Here is a 17656-nt window from a genome sequence, read left to right on the forward strand (position 1 = left end):
GGAATACATAATTAAGTGACTTGGCAGGATCACACAGCTATTAAGTGTTATTACCACAAAACCAAACAATGATATCTTTCGTATCCAATAAGGCACAATGCCCAAGACTTGCAAGATATTCTTTGATTTTGATCCATAAAGTCAAATATGGTATCTGTTTTGATTGCTTTTAGAGTTCCCATTAGATTGCACATTTGATACTATAGCAAGGATAATTTGTAATATAAGCTTATATTAAGAAGTAGTGTGGTATTATGAAAAGAATGCCAGACTTAAAGGTGGAGAGATCTGCCTTCAAATCAACTCTTTTGGCCTCTCTATAATAGGAATTTTAGTAAATAACTATAAGGTCAAACAAGATCAATCAATCCACAGGTAGTCATCAAATCTACTATATCCCAGGCACTGTGAATTAGGAATTCTAAGGAGAGAATGCATTTCAAGCATGGGCACACCCTCAGCAAAGGCACAGGGAGAAAGAAGAAATGTCATTTGTGTAAAGCATCCTATAAACCCTAAACTAACATACAAAGATCACATTTATTCAGTTTAATGTCCCTTTAAATAAATACTTGTTGTTTGGGTAGGTTCTGAAAGGCACACTGAGGGAAACATAAGTTTAGCAATAATTAAATTGTCCTGTGTTATTTCAAAGTCTTCCAAATGTTTCATTTATAAAAATACTTTTTTTCTTTCATTTAAGATTTGATGTGGAAAAAGAATGTTCAAAGATCGATGAAGATTATAAAGAAAATACTACCCCAAATATCAGGTCATGTTCACTTAAGATTGAGAAGAATATTGATACAATAGGTAATTGCAATCTAGCAGAAGTTAATTTAGTAAGTTTTGAAATTTCTGTCCTATTATGTTGACTTTTGACAATAAACTGGAAGACATCTTTAAGGATGTACCTTTTTTAAGAAGTACCATTTTTAAGTTTGATGGTTTGAGAATTCCCCTCCCCGCAAGCTACTTTTCCCATGCCAGTCAAATCCTATTTTGTCACTGTTAATTCCATTAAAATAGTGGTTTGTTATATTAGGGTTGTATAACTTCAAATAAATCCAGTTTTCTTACCATCTAACCAACTGTTTAATCTTCTTTTTAAAATTCTTCTTTCTTTTCCAAAACCCTTCAATTCCTTTTTTGCCATTCACACACACATCAGGTTTGAGGCCTGCTGTGACAGTTCTTTGGTGCATTTAAGGAATCAACTAATATTAATTTTACTCATTAACAACTCAAAAAGCCCTCAGAATGAATTCTGTAATTCAGCACAAGACATTCAGAATGATAGAATTGTTTTTTAAAAATTGTGATTGCAAAAAATTTAATTCCTTTTTCCCCCCGAGGCAACTGGGGTTAAGTGACTTGCCCAGGGTCACACAGCTAGGAAGTGTTAAGTGTCTGAAGTCAAATTTGAACTCAGCTCCTCCTGACTTCAGGGCTACTCTATCTACTGCGTCACCTAGCTGCCCCTTAATTCCTATTTTTTTAAATTAAATACTCTTTATTTTTGTTATTAAGTTTTTAGCCCTTTTTATATTCAGCAAAGATGTTCTTTTCTAGGTCTGAGTGGCAAAGAAAAAGATTTCTTAGCTACTCGTGAAAAAGAAAAGGGCAATGAAGCTTTCAGTTCAGGTGACTATGAAGAGGCTGTGACATACTATACTAGGTAAGTGGGATTTTGTGTTTGATATTTGTTTTGTTTTTTAAGTAGGACATATTTTTATGTTCATAGTGCTCACTGAAGTGGATAGTGAATGCAAGATCCCATTTTGGGGAGTGCATTAATTTTAATAGAGAATTGGTTTTGTCCAAAATGTTTCTCATATATAACTCGAAATTATATGAAAGCCAGGATGGAGGTAATTAAAAAGATCACTTTGGTGATTTTCTGCATAATGAAAGGCACCTAAGTAGTATAATGGATATAGTAACATATGAAATCAAGTTGCATCACAGAAACTTAGTTGCTTAGTGTGATATTTAAACCATTCTATGCCTCAATTTCCTCATCTGCAAGATGGGGATAATAATAGTCCTGACTTCAGAGTTGTTGTGAGAATCAAGTGAGGTAATATTAGTGGGGCACTAAGCCACTGACTATTATTGTTCACACATTTTTCAGTTGTGTCCAACTCTTCTTGACGCCATATAGTGTTTTCTTGGCAAAGGTACTGGTAGAGTTTGCCATTTCCTTTTCCAGTTCATTTTTACTGATGTGGAAAATGAGACAAATAGAGTTAAGTGACTTGATCAGGGTCATACAGTGGCTGTGTGTGGCCAGATTTGAACTTAGTAAGGTGAGTCTTCCACACTCCAGACCCAGCTGGAGCCTCTACCCACTGTACTATTTAGCTGCCTGCAAACTGTCATAATGCCATATAAATATTAGTGATTGTTATTGCTACTAGTAACAGTAATTATGTTGACTAAGAGGAAGATATGAAAGCTACAGGTACTTGCCAATATCAGAGAGGTCCTTCAAAATGTCCCAGTGTTAATGATGATATTCTACGTATACGTTTTTCTATTCATGATATTAAACATAACTCAAGGATTCCTACCATATCTGCTTTGTGGAATAGAGATAATGGACTTAAGAAACCCATGGGTCTTGGTGGCAGGATCCAGTGAAAATGAAGATCCTTTAGGTTTGACATCTGTTGAATTTGAACTGGCGATCTGAAGCAATGAGCTTTGTGGTAGTTGGAGATAGAGGTGGAAATAAAGATTTGAACTTCATCAGCATAATAGTGATATTAAAAAACTAAAAGGAAAAATCTAATAAAGTTCTTTATCATTAGATCTTTTTATTTATTATTAGATCTAAGGAAAGATCTAACAACTGAGAAAAAGAATATTGCCTGTGATAGTGTGAAGAGTGGCAATGATTCATTCCTGTGGTACCTATGGTTGGGGAGAGGGGAGAGATTAGAGGAAAAACAGAAGTCAAAGTCAGAAATGGTGCTTCAGATTGAGATTTTTGGGCAGTAACTTAAAATTCAGGAATTATGATAAGAGATAGAGGACCTCTAATCTATTAATGAACAATCTTTACTTATTTGGGGGGCAAGTCAATTGGGGCTAAGTGACTTAGGCCTAGGATCACACAGTTAATAAGGTCAAGTGTATTGAGTCCTGATGTGAACTCAAGCCTTCCTAACTTCAGGATTTGTACCCTATCACGAATGGTAAAAAATTAAACAGCCCCTGCTGTCCAAGGAGCTTGTTATAGGACACAACATACATACATATATATGTGTGTGTGTGTGTGTGTGTGTGTGTATACATATATGTGTGTACATACATATATATGCATGCATACACACATACATGCCTATGTACTTGAATGCTAAATATTATAAAGTGAATACTGGTTTAAAATGTGTGTGTGAATGTCTGGGTATGTGTGTGAAATCTCCCAGAGTTATGTGTCTTTAATTAAGACAAATTAAGAATTTAATTAAGACTTTAAAGTTTAAGTTGAAAAGGAAAAGGAAAGGAGAAAAATTACCTGTAGAAATTTACCAAGCTAAAATTTCTACCATGCAGAATAGCAAGTAGGAAGAAAAATGACAATAATTTAATACCAATAATTTACATAAGAAAATATATGAGAGCCAATCATAAGACCCAAGGCCTCAGATGACTGTATCTAAAAGTATGAATAAATGGAGAAAACCAGAGATAATAAAAGTAGACAAATTTAGTGCTCTAATTATCATGGAGACTTAGGAACTTAGGACTGGGAAGGACAAACCATATTCAGGAATAATCTAGAAACAAAGAGGTAATGGAGTGGCATGTCATATTAATAAGATGTATTCATAAAGCAATCCAAGAACCAAAGGGCGATTATATTACTAGTCATGGAGAAAAAGAGAGATGATTTTGGATTCTGACTGACAGAGAGGTACATCGGAGAAGTGTTCTTATTTTAATTTCTTTGACCAATGCTGACATTGTGCTACTCCCCAATTATTTTAAAATTCCTATGTAGATGGATCTCTTTTTTGAGATAGATTCACATAGAAATGGATAGATCTTTTGATACAGCTTCATCATTTGACATGTAAAAAAATCTAAGAAGCTGAGACTTTTCTAAGGTTGTTGCATTAGTAGTTGTGGCAAAGTTGAGACTAGAATCTAACTTTATGAAGTTTTTTTTTTCCTTTTTAGGATAGAGGAGAGAAAATATTTTTATTTTTTTTCTGACATATAATAGATGAACTATGTTTCTGACAAGTCTTTTCTAAACTGTTTGAAGCTAACACTTAAATAGCCTAATTTTTCAATGAACAAACATCAATTTTCTAACTCAATCTCATGATACATGATAGAATACAATGTCATTTGTAGAATTTTCATGTTTTGTTCTATCAGCTAATGAGGTGTTAATGCAGGAAAAATTTAATATGTTAGTGCTTAGAATCATATCTGGGATTAATGTATATATTAGTGTATGTCTGAGAAAGTGTATATGACCTTCTGAATTCAATTCTCCCTGTGCAACAAGAAAACTGTTTGGTTCTGCACACATATATTGTATCTAGGATATACTGCAACCCATTCAACATGTAGAGGACTCTTGCCATCTGGGGGAAGGGGTGGAGGGAGGGAGGGGAAAAATCGAAACAGAAATGAATGCAAGGGATAATGCTGTAAAAAATTACCCTGGCATGCGTTCTATCAATAAAAAATTATTTTAAAAAAAGTGTATATGTTAGAAGAAATTATATTCATGAATGTCCATTTTTTCTTTTCTGCCTTGTAAATTGTTCTTTGGTTCTCTGCTGTATACCTTATTTACTATATTCTTTTTCCCTCTTTCATTCCCCCACCCCACCTCCAAGCAAGCTACAATTAAGAAAAGATATATTTATATATATAGATATGTAGATATATACATACTTAAAGACAATCACACACACATATCCCCCCCCACACACACACACACACACACACGTCTTTCCTATCCCTGTTGTCTCTTTAAGTTCTGCTCCATAACTTGCCTTGCTGCATTTTAACCTCCTCCCACTCAAAGATCCTCCCTTGTCTTCTTCCCACAACCTTTCATTCCCCGTCCATCTTTCCCACCTTTTTTCTTTTTTAGATTTTGGTAGGTGCTATGCCCTTCATGGTATATATGTAGTGTGTTACTTATCTATGTAGTAGTAATTACCTACTGAATCCATTCCTGATTTGAGTAGGTTTTCAGAACTAAGAGCCCTCCTCCCCCCCTCTATTGCCTCTGTGTCTGGTTCTTCCTCTGCACCTCATTTATATAACATGATTATTATATTTACATTAATTCTGCCAATTTTTCTTTTGAGCTACCTTATTTTTAATGTGAATTTTAAACATAGAGTATACATTAAAAAAAAAAATAAACACTTTGTCCATGTTGAGTTCCTTAAAATTGATCTTTCATATTGACTCTTATATGTTAAATTTTCTGTTAAGTTTGAGCTTAGTTGATAGAAAGTCCTGAAAATCTGCAAGTTTGTTGAATGTCCATTTTTCTCATTCAATAATAGAAAATTTTGCTGGATATGGTATTTTTGGCTGTAGGTGTATTCTAAAAATTGTACGGTTCAATGTATTTGAATTTTTTTGTTTGTTTCTTGCAAAATTTCCTCTTTGATTTGAGGGGTTCAAAATTAAGCAATAATATTCCTTTATGTTTTCCGCAAAGGATCTCTTTGAAGTAGCGATTGGTGGATTTTTTCTATTTCTACTTTTCCCTCCTGTTCTATCAGTCCAGGATAGTTTTCTTTGATTATTTCCTGCATTATTGTGTCAAGGTTCTCTTTTTGGCCACTTTCTTCTGGCAGTCCAATTATTCTTATATTTTCTCTTCTTGATCTGTTCTTCAGATCTCCAGATCTCTTTTCTCATGTTTCACATTCTGTTCTATTTTCTCATTCTTTGTAATCTGTTTTGTTATTTCTTGGTTTCTCATAGCTTCACTGGGCTTCCCCTTGCCCAATTCTAATTTTCAAAATGTTATTTTCATCTTTGAGATTCGTTATCTCCTTTTCTAGTTGGTTAACTTTTTTTTCATAATCGGGTTTTTCTTGGTTTTTATTTATTTTTTGTTGTTGTTTTTTCTCAATGTGTCTCTCATATGATTTTTAAATTCTTTTTTGAGATCTCCTATAAATTTTTTTCTGGGCAGGGAGCTGTTTCATTTTACTCTTTTGGGTAAAAACTTTTTTTTTTTTTTTAACTAAAGTGTCCCCTCTGAACACAAACTGTTCCCATACTATGCATCAATGGTGGTTTTTTCCTTTCCCTATTCATTTTTTTTTTAAATAAGAGGTATTAGTGTAAGCAACTCTGTCTGAGGGAATGGTGTCTCAAGCTTCCCTTCAGTTCTCCCCTCTGCCCAGGAACCGCAAACCAAGAGTTCCCCCTCCAGCAAGGGCCCACATCTAGCATTGTCCCTGCCCTCCTGCCTCTGCACTGAGTGCTGGTTTTTTCTCACCCAGAACCATGTCTCTCCAGCACAGCTGGGTCCAGCATTCCCAATCAGCCCAGTTTCCCTCGGTCCTCTTGGATTCAAACCCAGACTGACAAACAGTCCAGGGAAGTGAAAGTCTCTGTGGTTCCTGCTGGACTCCAGCCACACCCATCTAGCCTAAGGGATCCCCATTAGATGCTTCTGCTGAGCCTGGAAATGTTTGCACTTCAAACAGTTTAATTCCCAGTCTGGTGCTGGTCTTCAGATCATTTCAGGTTATATCAGGAGGACCCCAGCTCTGCCCCAGGTCATTTTGGTTTTTCACCAGTCTGTGTTCATCCTGAGGCACAATTTTTTTTTGGTGGGAGGACACTGGGAGAGCTTGAAATTTACCAACCTACTCCACCATCTTTCCAGAATCCTCCAGTTAAGTAATTTTCTGAAGGTTTCACTAATCAGCATAAGCCAGTAGTATTGGAGCTCAAGTCCTCTGCCTCATCTTTTGTCTGCTGACTTCCCCGTCTTTAAGTTCCAACTCAAATCCCTTCTTCTAACAACAGAGGCATCACTGCCAACAGCATTTCCTGAACCAAATCAAAACATAATTGAGAAATGTTTTTAAAAATAAATTAAGATACATAGAACATAGATAATGATAATGGTGGTTTTCTTGCTATTTGAGTTTAACTCCCACTGTTTTAAGGAAACCTTTCCCAGCCCTTTTAATTCTAGCCTCTTACCTTTCTTAATTATTTCATATTTATCCCATATGTAGCTTTTTGGTACGTATTTATTTTCTCGTTCGCTCCCCTGTTAGATTGTAAGCTTCTTAGGGGTGGAACTGGCTTTTGCTTCTTTTTATAGATCCAGCACTTGGCATGGTATCTGGCACATAGTAGGTGCTTAATGAATGTTTATTGACTAACATTGAACCATACTGCTTCTAATTTAATTAATTAAAACACTGGGATGGTGGTAAAGATCAAAAGTTTGATCTTAGCATTTACAACTCTCATTTGGCAGTACCTATATTTGGTAACAAGGAAGAATTGGACCATATTTTAGGAAAAAAATTTAAGATGTATCTTCCAGTTGGCCTTTTTTTCAGTTCAGATATTTCACTACCAAGAAGTTTCATCTTCTTGTCTCTATTCCTTTGTTCTCACTAATACAGGTAATCCTTCCTCCCATGCAGACTGTAATCCATCCACAGCTTTTCATCCTGTGAAATTCCTATGCATGCCCTTCTATAAACTCTATAGAAAATCTTCATAATAAGCCTCAGAATGAATGAATGGAAACACTTATTATATCATAGGCAAGCACAGTGCTAGGTACTGGGGAAACAACTAGGAAATTGAGGCAGTTCCTACTCTTAATGTGGGGTGAGGAGGTCATTCTAATAGGCAGAAACAACCCATGTAGGAGGGTTCAAATGGAAAGGCCTTGGAGTCTTTAGGGTTTAGTAGCATAAGATTTAATTGTTTTTTGATATCATGACACTTACAGTGTACATTGCATTGAATCAACCTGTGTAGACAGTTTCAGTTTTGCTGCTTTGTACTTACAGATGGTGGTCATCACAGCTTCTGGCAAGCAGGCAGGGTACAAGGATTTAGCCATCACCATGGATATAAAAAAACCACTGTGGTATCTTGGTGGCCATTATCTAGGGAGCCAGTGATGATGTAAGCTCTTCAGGGGTCCTACACATCTCTTCCAGCCAATGTAGCCTCTCTGCTCTTAGCTAGGCTGGTCCTTGATTACCAGATTGGTTCTGTTGCTGGAGTCATTGTACTTCAGACTTTCCAGCTTGATAGGACCTTGGTAGAGCAAATGGAGGATCAAGTAGGGCTTTTGTGGAGGCCTTTAACTATCATAGCAATAACATTTCTGAATTCCTTCTCCTTTAAATATGTTTGAGCAAAATGTGTTGATGGCCACTACAAGCAGCATCAGGTCTTCTCATCTTGTCCTAGCTGTGCTGTGCTTTTGTACTTATTTTAGTAATCTGAACTCATTTTCACCTTTTACTACTTTCCTATTTCTGCCTGTAATTCTCCTTCTCAGAGTTTATAGCTAACATGAATCTCTTGTTATCTTTATCATTTCTATACACATTTATAATTTGTTCCAGAACATCATACAACTTTTTTTGAATAGCAGCCAGATTTGTGGGGCCTTTTTGTTTCTTAGTTTTTAGAATGAAGCTCATAAAATTTCAATTCTTAGAATTCATTTTCTTTATCCTGTTGGCTTCTTTCCTCTGTCCCCATAAGTCTTAAATTCAGTTGATCTTGTGATCATTATTTCAAAGATTTGTAATCCACTTATAGATTGTTTTCTATTATTAAAGAAATGAAAACAAGAAGACTATTTGTTCTTATTGATCCTTCTATCTTTTACACTAGAAATTTGTCTTTATAGTAATTAAAAGATCTGTTTGGCAGTTGTGGGCTACTGAATAGATTTTTAATCAACCATCTTGGGTAAAGTAGTCCCTACTCATCTCTATATTCTGGGCTAAGCTTTAGTTGCCAAGTATATTTTAAAACTTTTCTTGAAAATTTAATTGCATATGAATTTTTTATCTTCTTAGCTTTTATCTATTTAGACTGCTTTACCATTTTATCTGAGTTATTATATGTATACAGATACACATACACATATTCTTTTGATATCTAACAACTTAAGCTATTTCGATAAATAGATTCTTTTTAATATTACAGGAGCATATCGGTATCTCCCACAGTGGCTGCATATAACAACAGAGCTCAAGCGGAAATCAAACTAAAGAACTGGGATAATGCTCTTCAAGATTGTGAAAAAGTGTTAGAGTTGGATCCTGGAAACTTAAAAGGTAAAACAGTTTATAAACATGACTCCTTAAAAATTAATTTCATTGGAATCTATGTGTTTGCAATGTCTAGATGTGAATTATCTCCTTCTTAATTACAAAAAGGTGAATTAGAAAATCTTGATTCACTGTGTGACCTGGACTGAGAGTGAAGTCATTCTCTTGGCCTGAGTTGAGGGAATTCATAGGATCACAGATTTAGAATTACAAAAGACCTTAGAAGAACTGGATCACTCTCATTTTGTAGATGAAGGAACTGAGGCTCAGAATATTTAAATGATTTCCCTAGTAGTACACAGCTAGTATATATGTAAAGCAGGATTTGAATTCAGTTGTATTAACCCAGTACTCCACACTGAATGACTTTCCACTAAGACATTATCAGTTCTGTTAAAGTTATGACACATTAAGCTAATTATTTTCATTTGGGGGTGGGAAGAATGCAGATAGATAGCACAGTAGATACAGCATCTGTCCTGGAGTCAAGAGGACCTGAGTTCAAATTCGGTCTCAGAGACTTAACACTTACTAGCTGTGTGACCCTGGGCAAGTCACTTAACCCCAGTTGCCTCGCTTAAATAAATGAATACATAAATAAATGTCTATTTCTGTCTCTGTTTATCAAAGTGCTTGGCAAGCCATTTAACTCCATTGCTTCACCTAAATAAATAGATATCTATATATTTATATCTGTGTCTATGTATCTATGTATATGCAGACCATTAAGTTCTATTCATCAAAGTGTCTGCCCCTAGATATGGCTGATTTCCATACTTGTGTAATCCAAAGACTCTTTCCTGATGTTGATTCAGAAGTACCTTATGCCAATTACTTTGGAACATACGATGAAAATTTCACTGATTATACCATGCACTGAGAGAGATACTAATATGAACTAAGCTAAAATTTGAACCAGAATATTCTGAAAATATCCTTGTTCTTGCTTTTTGTTAAAGAAATCAAGACTGGGAAAATGGGGTTCTTGTGTAGTGTTTGCACACCTTAGTGATAATGTAATTAATGGTTTTTATTACTTCCATTCTTTCCTCAATGGCAAAACAGGTCATAAGCATCAACAGTGTAAATGGTGTAAAAATTATTTTTTGCAAATTTGCAGCTTTTATGCGACGTGCCACTGCATATAAACATCAAAACAAGTACCATGAAGCAATAGAGGATTTGAAGAAAGTGCTAAATGCTGAACCAGACAATGCTATAGCGAAGGTAAGGAAAATGATTTCCTTCTTGCTTCTCTAATTTATAATCTGCATTGAATAAAAATGTCAGAAAACTAATGGATAAACAACTATAGCAAATAAACTTAGACTGAGGGCTAGATTGTCTGTTTGAAAGGTATCACAAGTAATATAGCATATAAATATATTTTTGGAAATAGGATGAAAATATACATTAAGATTTTTTTTAATCATATACATATGTACATGCATAATACACATGTGCACACACACACAAACTATTAACCTGTCAGCAACAGACACATTATTGGAGTTGCTTTTCATGTGGTGTTACTAGTTTCTTGCAGTCCATCTGTCGAGGAAAGAATAGTGTATTTGTAATCAGAAGATTTGGCTTCAGATCCTAACTCTCCCACACCTTGGATGACTTAAGACAAATCAATTCATATCTCTAGGCAAAATTTCTTCATTTGTAAAAGCAAATAATAACTAACATTTTTATAGCATTGTGTGCCAGGCATTGTGCTAAGTGCTTTATAATTGTTATCTTATTTGAGCCCATAACAAACCTGGGAGGCAAGTGATATTATTATTATCCCCATTTTACTGATGAGGAAACTGAGGCAAGCAGAAGTTAAGTGACTTGCCCAGAATTAGACTTTTGGAAAGTGTCTGAGGCTGCATTTGAACTAGGAATTTTGACCCCAGGTTCAGCACTCTCTACTCACTGATCGCCCTGTTTTCCCCAGATCTATGATCCTGTGATCTTACTGTCTCTTTTCTTTTACCTGATTTGTGACTCAACATTCTAGAGAGTTGCTTAAGTCACCAAGCAATTAAGTGGCTTGCCCAGCCAGTCTGTGTTGGAGGCTTGGAGGGGACTTAGCAGTCCTCACCCCCTGCATCTGCTACCTCCCTGCTGAGAGCTCCCCAAGCCAGGCTAAGCACAGGCCCAGTACAAAGTGAGTGTGTGGACGTCCTCTGCCTCATAGAGTAGTGAATTAGGACTTTTAGCAAGCCAGGGCATTCTGTGGCCATTCTCTTTGAGACAGCCTAGCAGCTCGGGAACTACAATTGGGTGCAGCCTTTGTCGTGCTCTATCAGTGGTTTGAACACAGAAATTCCTCGTGATTTTGATGAGTTTCACTTATTCCCAGAGGCCCCACTTAGGATATGAGGTCTTTTCTGTCCTCACTTGCCCAATTGGGCCATATAGATTAGGCCTAGAGGAGACAGATGAGAGTAAAACTCCAGAATTGCTTTAATTCCAAGTTTCTGGGCCTGGAGTCAGGAATACAGCCTTAGACTTTTATTGGTCACTTAACCTTTATCTGCCTCAGTTTCCTCAACTGAAAAATGGGGATAATAGCACCTATCTCTCAGAGTTGTTGTGAAGCCTAATGAGATAATATTTATAAAGAACTTAACACAGTACCTGGCACATAGCAGATGATTAATAAATACTTGTTCTCTTCCTCCCCTTCCAATAGAATTTTTTCAATGAAACCTAAATGGCCCAAAAACTTTCTGGCAGAAAGATCTTAGGGAAACATAGAGGATGGTCTATAAGCGTTCTGGGAAATGGTCACCTAGTCCCAATTAGCAAAAGAAAGACCACACTAAGTAATACCAGAGGATGATACATTTCTACAGGAATTAGATCAACTGATACAGACTAATTGAAATGGGTGCATTTCACCAAACAGAAATTTATCAATCAGATGTCCAGTGGCTTCTTGACAGCCGTGTGTGTGTGTGTGTGTGTGTGTATGTATGTGTGTGTGTATATATGTATATTTATACACATACATACATTATAAGTGGGAATGAAGTCAGGTATGAAGATAAAAATAATCTGTGGGTTAGCTTTGATTCTGAGCCTCTCCCCCTTCTCACTTAATGAAATAGGAAACTAAATCTTTGGTTTAAGAAAACTGGGGGCTTTGAACCCAGAGAGCTCATGGTAGCTTGTTAGAAGGACATCTTCAGAACTAATGGCAGCTGGGTGCAGTTAAGCAGGCAGCCATCCTCAGGAGGCCCCCAGGAACATCAGTCTCTCCAGTGCCAGGGCTACTAGGAGGAGATATTTTTAGGTTCATGGTTCATACCAAGCAAACTGTAGGTAAATCCCCTGGTTTTAGAGCACCCAGGAAGCAGCTCCTTGTACTAGAGGAATCCAGAAAATTTGTTGCTACAGGGCAGGGACTGTGGCTATCCTGGAAATTGGACCTTTAAGTCCATTGAATGTTTGGAAGACTGGGACATTTCCCTTTCAGTGTTGGCTGTATGAGATTGCTCCAGACTTCAAAACAGATCTGTGTTTCCAGAGTACAGCATTTGGGGTTTTGCAAGAGCCCAGGGAGGCCTACACCAGCTGATGTTCTCTCCATGCTAAATGTGTTGGTCATGCCAAAAGATATCCAGCCAGCACACCACATATGTAAAGAGTGTGTTTAAAACTCCACTGTAAGGGGAAATATTCATTCTTTAATAAGAAAAAAATTAATTTTCCTCTTAGTAGTTTTGAATGTTAGATGTTTTTTCTAATGGGGTCGAAAGGTATCTAAGTATATGGTTTTTAAGGGAAAATAGGGGATAAGATCAGGTAATGGCAATTTTTTTCTGTTTTCATTTGTAAATTGTGAATATATGAAAGACCATTAATAAAAAGTATAAAGCATTCATGATACTGAGATAGTAATATCATCCTCCTAGTCCCTCAGACTCCCAACCCAGGAGTCATCCTGAATTCCTCATCTTCTCTCTAATTAATCTAAAGATTAATTAATCAAAACTACTTTAATGATTTCTACCATCTAATTTTATTATAATCGTAAATGTTATTTTTCTGAATATTTTGTCATTTGGACTTTTAAAAATAAGTAAATTTCTTGTTGATTATGAATGTTCATAAAATTTTTTATTATGCATTCTATTCCATCCATTCACTATACTTTTCTGAGTTGTCCTGTGTGTATATATTTTTAATATCTGTCTTCTGTGTTGTTCCTATGAGTTTGCTACTAAAATACATTAAACTTAAAAAGGTGGGGGGGATTAAAGCCTTCTGGTACCAATTAGTGGGGGGTTTTCTCTATTCTAAAAAGTGGGTACCTGGAGTAAGGAATCAGTATTTGAAGAAGAAATACACATTAAAGCTAAAGCTAATAAAACTGACAGATTTTCTGTATGGGAAGAAAAGCCATTAAGATTTTCCCCAGTTTGATAGTCCAGTCAATAAACATTTAAGAAGCACCTACTATGTGCCAAATGCTGTATCCAGTTCTGGGGAATCAGAGGCAAAAGATAGTCCTAGAAAAAAAATACATGCAAAGCAAGCAGTATATAAGTATATAGGAGAAATTGGAAATAATTAAGACATTAGGATTGAGAGGTTGGGAAAGACTTTCTGTAAAAGATAAGCTTTTAGCAGGGACATAAAGGAAGCTAGTAGACAGAGATCTCCACTCTCTGCATGCCTCAGAGAGGCATGTTTTACGCATGGTGGGGACCACTGGTAAAGATGTCCTGTCCATGGAGGTCTGTCACTGATGGAAGAATATGTGTGAGAGGAAGGAAGGTGGAAGCAGAAAGGTAGGATAAGTTAAGAAGGGTTGTGAATGCCAAACAGCATTTTGTGAATGATCCTGGAGGGACAATGGAGTCCCTGGAATTTATCAGCCTGGGGGTGTTATATGGTCAGACTGATTGGTTAGGAAAATCACTTTGGTGACTGAATGGAGGATGGGTTGGAGCGAAGAAAGACTTGAGATAGGAAGACCTGCCAGCAGCTATTGCTGTCATCACGGTGGGAGGTATGGGGGTCTGCGCCAGAGCAGGGCGTATTGGAGGGATGTTGCAAAGGTGAAATTGTGACAGGCGGTAAGAGAATCTGAGGAATGCAGTGTGACTCCTAGAGCCTGGGGGAACTGGGAGGATGGCGTGGCCCTCTGAGAGAAGGGTTTAGGGGAAAGATAATGAGCTCTGCGTTGGTGGTGGTTTACTTAAAGGTCTTCTGGACAGTGTTTGGAAGCTTCTGAAAGGCATTTGAAGGTGTGACCTTCAGCGGAGATATCGGGGCAGCACAAAACTTGAGGCATGCAGGCTTTGCCTGCCCAGAAAGCTCCAAAGCTAAAGAGATGGGGCTCTCTGTCTCATAGGCAAGAGGCAGCACATCAGCTAAGGACTTAGAAGTAGTAGTGCTAGAGGCGAGGCAGGAGAGCGACCCCCTTGCAGTTGGATGATCCCAGGGCCAAATCCTGGACTGCCAAGTTAGGACGCCTTGTAGGGCAGCATCCTTGGTCCAGTCCTGGGCACTGGAGGACCTCTCTGGGTGCAGAGATGAGTTTTATAACCTGACTCTGATTGGAGTTGCGTCTGGAGTCAGCCACAAAACTGCAGACACCATACAGTCGGCAGTGACCGCTCAGAGAGTAATTCTCAGCAGAAACTTGGCCATCTCTCGCAGAAACTGTGGTCCCCATGAGATCATTGATACCAAGGAACTGGAGCAGAGACATGAGTCTCTACCCAGAATCCTCAGCCTTGTACCCTATAAGTATATGTTTATTTCCTCTAACAATATGGCAACACAGAACATCTTCCCCTCCCCACCCTTACCTTAGATATTAGCATTTCACCCTTCTCAGAGTTCTCACTACTCTTTAGGGGATTGAGGAGTGTCTAGGCTTCAACCCTCCCAACCCACCATTATTATGAAGGTGTTGTCTCTTGCACCCCAGTTCCATTAGCCACTAAAATTCAAATTAGCTTTTATACACAAATATTTACTTCAAATAGTATAATAACAAAATATGCAAGCATGTTCACTCAAATGCATGGGAGGCATAATCCTTTGCCTGCCCCGATACCATCTCAGCTGTAGGAGATGAAAAGGCCTTCATGTTAAATAATCTGGACACGTTCCAGACACTTCACAAGGGCACCTCCAAGTTCGTTGAAATTCTCAGGTAACAAAAAAGTACACATACATACATAGTGTGTGTCCAGTTGATGGAATGTTTCACTGTTACTTTTCTTATGGTACAATATCTTTGCTTTAATCTACTTGTGTCCTATGACTGACTAGTAAAAATAAAAATTTTGTCATGCAACTCATAAGCTACAGTTTTTGAACAGATAAATGCTTTGAAACTGGTGTAGTCTTTTCTAGGAGACCCAGATGTGAGCTGGGGAGTGCCCCCAGGTTCTACATAGAACAAGAAAACAATTTTGATGGTATACTATGTCCAGAGCTAGGATTGTGCAGCCAGGAGTTTGCTAGAAAAGCTTTCCTTTGGGTAATTACAGATGCCCTAAAAGGTTATAAAGAAGGGAGAGGAAAGTAGCTCATGTCAATAGTGTGAGCCATATGATCAAAAATACTTGGTGTGAGATTCCTGATGACTTAATGAATTGCACTGAAATAATAAAATTATTATTATAACAAAAACAATTAAAATTTTATAGTGCTTTAAGTTTGTAAAGCATTTTGTAATTCATTTAATCTTTCAACAGCCCTGGGAGGCAGTTCCTTTTACAGTTGAGAGCCAGAAGTTAAGGGATAGCCCAGGTTCATACCCCTAGTAAGGACCTGAAGTGGATGTGAAATCCAAGTCTCCCTGACTCCAAGTCCAGCACCCTAGCCACTGTTTTGGCAGAGTTGGTGAGAGTGTTGAGGTGAGAACAGGGGATGGCCTTGATTTGGCTCAGGACCAGGAAAATGAAGCCTGCTGAGCAGGGATTAACCAGGGAGGCATCTCAGGATGATCACCCTGGTCAGAACTTGGAATGTTCTAGTGCTGTAGTTTGTTTTTTTTATAGTTTTAAATCATCAGAAAATTTGACTGAAAAATGAACACATTCTGTAGAGAAGATGGCTCCTGTGAGCCATGTACATGGTCCTAAGTGGCTCCCTAAATCTGTCAGCCTTGACTTCTACAATGAGATTATGGAAAGAACAACAAGGCCTCTTTTGGGTTCCTGTTTTAATCCTATTACTTGTGACACCAAGAGAATATCAGGGCAGATCTCTGCATTAAAGAGGGTTTAAAAAAAAAAAAAAGAGAGGGATAGTTTCCTTGGAAAATGTCCTTTATAAAGTTGGTTTTGCCTTTAGGTAAACTTGATCTAATACAGGAGTTTCCCAGGAAAATGCATAGTTTTACTGAAGGGACTTCTTTTGTCCTAATGAAAATGATGTGGGGAATCCTGAAACTGTCTCTCCCCAATTTTGGGGGGAACGCTTGAGAAACTCCTTGAACTCTTGGAGAAACTCTCCTCTGAGAGACCCGCCCCAGGGAACCAAGATAAGTGATTTCATTCTGTTATCTGGGTGGACTAGTTGAGTCCAGGACCACTCCTACTTAGCCCAAGCTGGAGATCCAGAGTTCTATGGACCTCTATTGAGCTGAAAATTGGCTCCACCACTCCCAATAAGCTGTCCCATTCTACTAGAAATCTAGGCCTGGGGGCAGTAACCTCAGTCTCAGATCTCTTTAAAAGAGCAACTTTGGGGCTCATTCCTTGCAGAGAGGCAAACGCAGGTCATGCCAGGCCAAGGAACCTCTCTCTGTCCTAGCTACCTGTGAGGACCCTCTGCCCGCTGAGAAGACATTCTCTTTTCAGTGTTAACCCTTCTTTATCTCTCACCTATTTCCCTAACAGGACCACACCCCTCTTTACCTCTCAGTCGGGATTTCTCAGCTAGGGGAATTTCTCTTTCAGGAACTTTCTCTCTTCTTCTTCTTCCTCTTCCTCTTCCTCTTCCTCTTCCTCTTCTTCTTCTTCTTCTTCTTCTTCTTCTTCTCTCTCCCCCCTTACAAAATATACATAATACATAAGCACAATATAGCATACATTATCCCATTTGAATGTCACAATAACCCTGAGACCTGTTGAAGACCTTAGTTTAAAAAGGCCAACGTCTCCACTTGCAAGGCGCTTCTCCAGTCATCCTGGTCTATATCTGGCTACTAGACACAAATAGCCTTAAAGGGGCAAGTGAGGCAGATGACCTTGCACATCATGTGCATGTCATGGCATCACCTCCTTGAGGTCATGGTCCTTTTCGACAAATAAGGACAAACAACAAGGTAACTTCTACAAATATAATTTTCATTTTACAGATGA

The 17656-nt window shown here is 37.7% G+C and overlaps 1 protein-coding gene across 1 annotated transcript in view; it reads left to right on the forward strand.

Moving 5' to 3' along the window:
- Positions 1–17656, forward strand: part of SPAG1 (sperm associated antigen 1) — a 71707-nt gene that overhangs the window by 15472 nt on the left and 38579 nt on the right. The window contains exons 5-8 of the mRNA XM_051974455.1: positions 704–813; positions 1573–1678; positions 9202–9332; positions 10447–10553. Of these exons, the coding sequence (XP_051830415.1) occupies positions 704–813; positions 1573–1678; positions 9202–9332; positions 10447–10553 (454 nt within the window). The remainder of the gene's footprint in view (positions 1–703; positions 814–1572; positions 1679–9201; positions 9333–10446; positions 10554–17656) is intronic.

Source organism: Antechinus flavipes, chromosome 1, assembly GCF_016432865.1.
Source record: "Antechinus flavipes isolate AdamAnt ecotype Samford, QLD, Australia chromosome 1, AdamAnt_v2, whole genome shotgun sequence".
Taxonomy (NCBI): domain Eukaryota; kingdom Metazoa; phylum Chordata; class Mammalia; order Dasyuromorphia; family Dasyuridae; genus Antechinus; species Antechinus flavipes.